The following is a 9748-nucleotide window of genomic DNA, read 5'->3' on the forward strand; positions in this document are numbered from 1 at the left end:
GGCAGTCCCGCCTCTGCATGTGAGCTGCAGAGGAAACACCTTTTCTGACTGCTCATTGGCTAAGCTCCCTGTTCGTTACTTGCAGTGTTCTTGGAAACTTGCCTAATAAGAATCCAAGAAGGTGATCTAGGGTTTTTCCACCTCACTCCTGGAGGAAAAAATGAAGGTCCGCTGCTGGAGGGTCTAAGAAATGACATATCCTTCTCTAGCTGGCTCGGCTCAGTGGATAGAGCCTCGGCCTGCTGACTGCAGAGTCCAGGTTTGATTCTGGTCAAGAGTATGTACCTAGGTTGCAGGCTCCTCCTGGACTGGGGCCCAGGTCAGGGCTCATGCAGGAGGCAAGCAATCAAAGTGTCCCTCTCACATAATTGTTTCTCTCTGTCTTTCCCTCTCTCTTCCACGCTCTATAAAAATCAATGGAAAAATATCCTCTGGTGAGGAAAGAAAGGAAGGAAGGAAGGAAGGAAGGAAGGAAGGAAGGAAGGAAGGAAGGAAGGAAGAAAGAAAGAAAGAAAGAAAGAAAGAAAGAAAGAAAGAAAGAAAGAAAGAAAGAAAGAAAGAAAGGTCATATCCTATGAGAGAGACATCTTGAAAATGCCTAAAGTTGTCATTTTTTCGTGATGAAGAGACTGGAGTTCATGTTGATGAAAACACCTTAGCGGCTGTATCGGTCAGCAGTGGCAGCTGCAGTGGGGTGATGGGGGCAGCACCTTCCCCTGATCAGCCAGGTTGCCTCCTGAAGAGGGAGGCCACCCTGTGGCTTAGGCCCGCTCTTCGAGGGTAGTGGGCCTAAGCCGTCAGTAGGACATCCTCTGAGTGCTCCCAGACTGTGAGAGGGGGCAGGCTGGGCTGAGGGACACCCCCCCACCCAGTGCATGAATTTTGTCCACCAGGCCTCTAGTGTAGTAATAATTTGCAGACTGAAAGTTACTATCTTTGTAAAGACTAGAGCTTTTAATGAGGCATGACTGGCATGAGTAGTAATCAGAAAATTCCCCAGGTTTCCAGTCTCCCTCTAGTTGTCAACTATTGCAGAAACTAATAATGGCAAAGAAGAAATTTAATTTCCATATTTGCATTCACTCTGTGACAAAGCAGAGAACAAATGGGAAGGATAGATAGAACTGAGACAACAAATTAAAAACACACAGTATCCATTAGCTGTACCTTTGCTCAGGAAACACAGAGACTAGTTCTAAAGACAATTAAACACTAAAATTATAAAAATAAGGAAAAGTGGTAATATTCTAGGAATTAAGATATTTTGCCAATTGTTTAATGACCAATGTTTTATGATCCCAAATAATAAAAATTCTCAGGCATTATGTCAATGGTCTGTGACACATGCTGTAACATTTCTACAGCCAGGAGACTAAACTTTACTACATGGGAAATTTGGCTTCTTTTTAAAAATTGTAAATTGTTTCTTGTCTTTCTAAAATGCAGTATGATATTTCTCTGTTCTTCCTTAGATGATATTGGAGCATCATGCTCTTCTTCCTTAGGTAAAGTCTTAACATTTTGTTCTTCTTACTCATGTGAAGGTGCCACATTCTGTTCTTCACTCTTATCTGTTCTTCTGCGTGTCAGAAAACCCAAAATTAACAAGCATAATAAAAGAATAAAACGAATCAACCAAAGTAGTCTCAGGTAATTGGTCTTTGCCTCACTGTTCTCCCAGGGGGTGGCCCACTATCAATACTACCTCCATGGCCTCTTTTCAGGCAGTTGGGAGGGTCCCACTCTGGGTTGCAATGGCAGTGCTGTCTGTTGTTGCAGACTCCTCTCATATTGCAGGTCTTAGGCACACAATCATTTACCAGAAGTGACCTGTGGACACACTTCCTTTGGATGCAGACATGTTCTGCCCCACACTCTGTCCCATCTTTCACATCACCAATGTCAGGTATGCTCATCCCGAAGTGGTAGTCGGTACCCCAGCAGGTGACGCCATTGAAGTGAGTCCAATGCACAGTAGAATGATCTCTCAGACGGGGAAGTTCTGTCACATTTTCACACTGAATCCTCCCGCACAAGGTATCTGAGATGTCACATTGCACGTATGTAGCCTTCATTAGACCACAGTTCCCAAAACGGTCACCTCGAGTGTTCATTTCTGTGTAGCAACTCTGATTTGCACTCTTGGCCTCTTTGCCAAAAATGTTCCTACACTGCTCTTCACGGTTATTGCATCGCTTTTCATAGCAGTAGCCTCCACCCTTGCATGACACCCCATTCTGCACATACACATCCTCTGGACAATGGTAGGATGTCCCATTGCACCACTCTGGGAGATCACAGTCATTTTCCTCTTGTCTACAAACTTCGCCTGTTGGCAGGATCTGGCAGTCTTTGCAACAACCCCCCAGAGCACAAGCAGCCCCAGGGCTGAGAGTGCAGTCTGACTCACAGCACTGATCTTTCATACACAAATGTAAAGCGCCACAGTCACACTCTTCTCCTTCTTCAACCACACTGTTCCCACACTGTGCAAGTGTGAAGATGTTCCCTGTATTAGATGAAATGTACATACAGTTTTGACTTGCAGTGGTGTTGATGAAGCTAGCATAGCTGCAGTTGCTGAATCTAGTTGTACCTGATATACCTGGAAACATTACGCAGGTTTTATGTCCACATGTACAAGTTGGTCCATCATGTACCATACCAAAATTATGACCAATCTCATGGATCATAGTGTATGCAACAGTATACAAATTATTGTACATTAAACTTTCCACTCCACAATTATAACTAAAGTTACATACTGTTCCAATAAAGGCTACGCCAATAGTAATACCATAGCTATGTTTTACAAAAAGATGTGCAATATCATGGGGAATGCGGCTGTTTAAGCTAGTTTGCTTCCATATGCAAAATTCTTCCAGGAGATCTACTATGTTATCTATTTTAACTGGATTTTTTTCAGTCCAGACCTCAATTCCCATTAAAACCACATCAATATCCAGTGAACTCAAAAAGTTATCTACTTCATTGACAACAAGTAATACTTCATACTGCACAGCTGTGGTGTTACTTTGGTGATGAAGATAGCGATTGTGGTCCACCACCACTGCCAGTTCAAGAAGCCGCCTGTGGGTCCACCAGCCTTCATACCCACTCTGCATCAAAGTGAAATTAACATTCTCTTGAAACTTCAATTGTCGTGCTATTTCTTCATCTGTTAATCCACATCTCATGGGTGGCATCTGTGTCTCCTCACTGTCCAATTTATATAAGAGATGTTCAAATGTGGTAGAAAGTATCTTGGGCTCTATTTCATAAACAGTGTCATTTGTCTGTAATATTCCTTGAAAACCCCCCAAACAGGTACTGAGGGCAACTAGAGATTCTGGGTCCCCCTCCACATAACCATGATAGTTACAGTCATTCTTTACAAAAGACTGGTCCTTAAAGAGAGCGCCTTGGTCTGAGTAGGTAAACACTTGGAAGTGTCTGGATAAAAAATGCTTTTTGACCTTCATGTGTATGACCTGATTTTGGCCCCCAAAATGCATTCTGTAAGAGAGCCAATCTTTATTCTTTATGCCAAGGCCAGTGCCTGTTACCCTCAAGGGAATCACCACTTCTGGGGGACCATGGTATTGGGAGTGCACAACCAAGAACCATCCATATGGGAACAAAATTATCCCCAGCCAGAGTTGTAGGATAGTGTTCTTCACAGACACCAGGGCCTCACTCACAGCCATTACGGTGCCACCATACATAGCCATTGGTGAGAGTACAATAGCATGGGCAGGAAGCATCACTGTTACCTCTGAGCTGAGTATTCAGCATTGACTTTGAATCTGTTCTCTGGCAGGCTCATACCATCAGAGTACACACTAAAAGAAAATAAAAAGAAGAGTAGAGACTGTGTTGGCAGTTATGAGCAGGCCAAGGTGGAGGAGTAAGAAAAAGACAGGAGTTAAGATGGATTAGTGTTTGGCTCAAGAAATAATTCAGACTACTGCACCCATTCACACTTTCGAAACTTTAAGACAGCATAGCCCATGTGGCTGAGTTGGCTGACTATTGTCCCATGCACCAAGAGGTCATGGGTTTGATTCTCAGTCAGGGAATATATCCAGGTTGTGGTTGCGTTCCCAGTAGAGGGTATGCTGGAGGCAGCCAATAAATGTTTCACTTTCATTGATGTTTCTATCTCTCCCTCTTCCTATCTCTCTTAAAGTAAATAAAAACGTATTAAAAAAAAAGAAATTGTAAGGCAGTGTGAGGTTGTGTGTGTACAAAAAAATGGTGATTAGTCATAGACAGACACCTTTTGAACCTGGTTGAATTACACTTAGTGATTAATGATACTGCTGTTTAACTACATAAACATTTGTGAAAATTTTCACAATCTTACATAATAATAGACAAACATGTAAATTGACCATATCTCCACTATGCCCACAGCCAATCAGGAGTGAGTATGCAAATTAACCTGACAAAGATGGCAGGTTAATTTGCATGTGCAGGCGTAGAGTTGCTAGGAGGAGCTGGATGCTGCTATGAGGAGGAAGGGGGTGGCGGAGAGAGCTACAGGAGTGGTGCTCCACCCGGGAGCGAGGACTTGCAGGCTCCTGGGCAGCCGGGAGCGAAGCTAGGGGAAGGAAGGCCCATTCTTGCATGAATATCATGCAACAGGCCTCTAGTAAATATATAAAAGAAAAAGTCTTAATGGAAAGGTGAACATATATCCTGTTTGAGATGGAGTCTCTATTTGTATCTATTGACTTGATATAAATATTAATATATATTTTTTCTTTTCAATTTTCTTTTATTTTTATTCTTTTTAGAAATCATTTCTCATTTTTCAATTAGATTTGTCATACAATATTACATATTAGTTTCTGGATTGCCCCCAATGCTAAGACCTTATATAAATTATTGAGTGATTATCCTGATAAGTCTTATACCCATCTAAAAGATACATACATAATTAGATTATTATTGATTGTACTCCCTATGCTATACTTTACATCTCCATGACTATTGTTACTACCAATTTGTACTTCTTAATCTCTCCAACCTTTTTACCAAACTCCCCAATCCTCCTCTTATTTGATAATCATCAAAATGTTCTCTGTATCTATGAGTTTTTTTCTGTTCTACATGTTCCTTTATTTTGAATTTTTTTAGAGGAGGTGGATTCAAAGTTGATAGGTGTGTATGTATAGATATTTTATTGTTCATATTTTTAATCTCTTCTTCTCCTCCTCCTCCTCTTCCTCCTCCTCCTCCTCTTCCTCCTCCTCCTCCTCCTTTCTCCACTTCTCTTCTTCTGCTTCTTCTTCAAGACCCTTTAACATTTCAGTAATACTGCTTTGGTGATCATTGAAGTCTTTTAACTTTTTCTTTTCCTGGAAGCTGTTTATATGTGCTTGAATTCTCATAATATCTTTACTCAGCAGAGCAATCTTGCTTGCATGTTTTTGTTTTTCATCATTCTAAATATTGCTTGCCAATCCTTTTGGTATGCAAAAATTTCTGTTGAGAAATCAGCTGACAGTCTATGGGAGTTCCCTTGTTGGTAGGTAACTGCTTTTCTCTTGCTGCTTTTAAGATTCAATATGTCTTTAACCTTTTGAATTTTAATTATGAAATATCTTGGTGTGGATTTCTTTGGGTTCATCTTGTTTGAAACTCTCTGCACTACCTAGATTTGTATTCTATTACCTTCATCCAATTAGGGAGGTTTTATCTGCCACACATTGGTGTGGGACTTCTCTGCAGTGTCTCTGCCCCTCCACCCAGTGTCAGTGGCTTTCTTATATCCTTAGTTGTAGGACTTCTGTTAAGCTAGATTTCATGTGGTTGAGAATGATTGTTGTTCTTTCTCGGTTTTTATTTTTTTAAATTTTTCTTTATTGATTAAGGTATTACATATGTGTCCTTATGCCACCATTGCCCTCCCATCACCCCCCACTCATGCCCTCACCCCCCTGGTGTCTGTGTCCATTGGTTAGGCTTATATGCATGCATACAAGTCCCTTGATTGATCTCTTCCCCTTCCCCCTTCTCTCCCCTATCTTCCCTCTGAGGTTTGATGGTCTGATCGATGCTTCTCTGACTCTGGATCTGTTTTTGTTCATCAGTTTATGTTCATTATATTCCATAAATGAGTGAGATCATGTGATATTTATCTTTCTTTGACTAGCTTATTTCGTTTAGCATAATGCTCTCCAGTTCCATCCATGCTGTTGCAAATGGTAAGAATTCCTTCTTTTTTACTGCAGTGTAGTATTCCATTGTGTAGATGTACCACAGTTTTTAAATCCACTCATCTGCTGATGGGCACTTAGGCTGGTTCCAAATCTGTTTTTTATCTATTTTTATTTTCTAAAATTTTACATATGTCTCCTTTTTCCCCAATTGACACCCCCACAAGCCATTCCCACCCTTGGCAAGCCCCAATGCCCTAGTGTCTGTGTCCATTGGTTATGCTAATATGCATGCACACAAGTCCTTTGATTGCTGTCTATGCTCCTCCCCCCCTCCCCACTCTGGTACCTTACCATTTGTCTTTGGATCTATTCTTTTTTTAAAAAAATATTTATTTATTTATTTATTTATTTATTTATTTATTTATTTATTTTATTTATATATATATATATATATTTTTACTTTTTACAGAGAGGAAGGGAGAGGGATAGAGAGTTAGAAACATTGATGAGAGAGAAACATCGATCAGCTGCCTTCTGCACACCTCCTACTGGGGATGTGCCCACAATCAAGGTAAATGCCATTGATTGGAATTAAACCTGGGACCTTTCAGTCTGATGCTCTATCAACTGAGCTAAACCAGTAGGCTGTATCTATTCTTATTCATCAAATTATGTTAATCATTATATCCCACATATGAGTGAGATCATGTGATAGTTATCTTTATCCGACTGGCTTATTTCACTTGGCATAACACTCTCCAGTTCCATCCGTGCTATTGCAAATGGTAAAAGTTCCTTCTTTTTTATAGTGGCACTAGAGTCCCGGTGCACAAAATTCATGCACGCGGGTGTGTGTGTGTGCCTCAGCCCAGCCCGATTTTGGATCGGGCCTAAACGGGCAGTCGAACATCCCTCTCACAATCCAGGACTGGTGGCTCCCAACTGCTTGCCTGCTTGCCTTCCTGATTTCCCCTAACCGCTTCTGCCTGCCAGCCTGGTCACCCCCTAACCACTCCCCTGCCAGCCTAATTGATGCCTAACTGCTCCCCTGCCAGCCTGATTGCCTCTAACTGCCCTCCTCTGCAGGCCTGGTCACCCCTAACTGCCTCCACTGAAGGCCTGGTCACCTCTATGTGCCCTCCCCTGCAGGCCTGGTCCCCCCCAACTGCCCTTCCCTGCAGGCCCAGTTGCTCCTAACTTCCCTCCTTTGCCGGCCTGGTCACCCCTAACTGCCCTCCCCTGCAGGCTTGATCACCCCCAACTGCCCTCTGTTGCAGGCTTGGTCTCTCCCAACTGCCCTCCCCTGCTGGCCATCTTGTGGTAGCCATCTTATATCCACATGGGGGCAGTCATCTTTGACCACATGGGGGCAGCCATCTTGTGTATTGGAGTGATGGTCAATTTGCATATTACCCTTTTATTAGATAGGATAGTATTCCATTGTGTAGATGTACCACAGCTTTTTAATCCATTCATCTGCTGATGGGCACTTAGGCTGTTTCCAAATCTTAACTATGGTGAATTGTGCCACTATGAACATAGGGGTGCATATATCCTTCTGATTCGTGTTTCTAGTTTCTTGGGATATATTCCTAGAAATGTGATCACTGGGTCAAATGGGAGTTCCATTTTCAGTTTTTTGAGGAATCTCCATACTGTTCTCCACAGTGGCTGCACCAGTCTGCATTCCCACCAACATTGCACGAGGGTTCCTTTTTCTCTGCATCCTCCCAGCACTTGTTGTTTGTTGATTTGTTGATGATAGCCATTCTGACAGGTGTGAGATGGTACCTCATTGTCGTTTTGATTTGCATCTCTCAGATGATTAGTGACTTTGAGCATGTTTTCATATTTCTCTTGGCCTTCCTTATGTCCTCTTTCAAAAAGTATCTATTTAGGTCCATTGACCACTTTTTGATTGGGTTGTTTATCTTCCTTTTGTTAAGTTGTATGAGTTCCCTGTAAATGTTGGAGATTATCGGTGATAACATAGGCATAAATGTTCGCCCATGCAGTGGGCTTGCTTGTTGTTTTGTTGATGGTTTCTTTTGCTGTGAAAAAGCTTTTTATTTTGATGTAGTCCCATCTGTTTATTTTCTCTTTAGTTTCCATTGTCCTATCAGCTGTATTGGCAAAGATATTGCTTTGGCATATGTCTGAGATTTTGCTGCCTATCGATTCCTCTAATATTTTTATGGTTTCTCATCTTTTGCTTAGTTATATTTCTTATGTGGTTGTGGAGAATGAGAGTACAGTAAAATCTCGATATAACTGTGTAAGATTAAACTCTTAGTTTTGCACTCACATCTGTAAACCTACTTTTACCCACCTCAGTATATTAAAGACAATAAGAAAAATAATATATGGAAGTATTCTTAATTTTCTTTTCTTGAGGAATGTGACCAAAATAATTTATATTTTAAGATTGAAAGGAAGTCCAATTCTACAAATAAGGAACTGAAGCCAAAGATTCCTATCAGGAAGGCAGCATTGGTAAATGCAGTTTGGTAAACCCTTGATTGGCTGACCTCGATTTATTGGACTTTGAATTTAACAGACAGAATTTCTCATCCATATGTTGTATGTGAAAATTAACACCCTGTTAATTTTAAACTGCTTCAATCCAAGATTTGCTTATAATTAAATCAACAGGTTAAGGCTTTGTTATTAATTCAGTTATTTTTAACAAATTTTAGTGAATAGGCCATATGTTGGGAAAAAAAACTGTGGTAATTCCACCAAAGAAATGAATATTACATGTCTACTACTATAGTCTACATATTTATATCCAAGTCTCACTGGTAGTAAACAGTTTTTGGCGTAGGATTAGCATATGATCACACTGTATTGCATGCGTTAATTGGTTCTATTGGCATGTGACTGACTTTCTTCAGTAGTTTCACACATGCCAGCCCTTATTTCAACATCCCACCTGTGTGTATTTGTTAACTCATGGTGACTGGTGAATGCACACATTTATTAGACTTATTCAGTATAAATTTACAATTACATGATACATATAGAAAACTGTTCTGTGAAATTAGACTTTTCATGCATACTTAATTTTAATTACACAAATGTGTCTACATAAGTAAAAAGAGATAAACTAACAAAATTGTCAAATTTTTAACCTAATAAGAATACCTACTTTATTGTATAATGGGATTTTGGCTTTAACAGACATCGTCTCAGCTGAATTAGTCAGTTATATCAAGGCTTTACTATATCATTAGTTATTAATCATAGCTTTTTTATTATTAGTATTAATGTACCTTTGCCCACCCCTGTCTATGTTCATGCAACAAATAATTACTTATCCTAACTCCTTCCTGTGTCCTTTGTACATCTAATTCTGCCAAACTGCAAGGGTCAAAGTATCCATTGGGTTTCGTGATCTGATGACGACTGTGGATATTCATGCTATAAATAAAAGCTAGCATGGATATATAAATTACTGAATGCAATTTGACAAATTCCTAATGTGTACCTTTGCCCCAACCACTCTGTCCAAATTTGTGTTTAAGACCATTAATTTATTTAGGTCTGCATTATTCATTTATGTTTACCAAATGTTTAGGGCT

General features: G+C 40.4%; 1 protein-coding gene across 1 annotated transcript; it reads right to left on the reverse strand.

Annotated features, from left to right (window-relative positions):
* Positions 1 to 1646: 1646 nt before the first annotated feature.
* Positions 1647 to 3764, reverse strand: LOC307099135 (disintegrin and metalloproteinase domain-containing protein 25-like; the record flags this gene model as incomplete). Its single annotated transcript, XM_079770325.1, has 1 exon — positions 1647 to 3764. The coding sequence occupies one exon, from the start codon at positions 3762 to 3764 to the stop codon at positions 1647 to 1649; it is 2118 nt and encodes a 705-aa protein (XP_079626451.1).
* Between the last annotated feature and the right edge of the window lie 5984 nt (positions 3765 to 9748).

The sequence above is a fragment of the Cnephaeus nilssonii genome (assembly GCF_951640355.1).
Source record: "Cnephaeus nilssonii genome assembly, chromosome: 5".
In the NCBI taxonomy this organism is placed as follows: Eukaryota; Metazoa; Chordata; class Mammalia; order Chiroptera; family Vespertilionidae; genus Cnephaeus; species Cnephaeus nilssonii.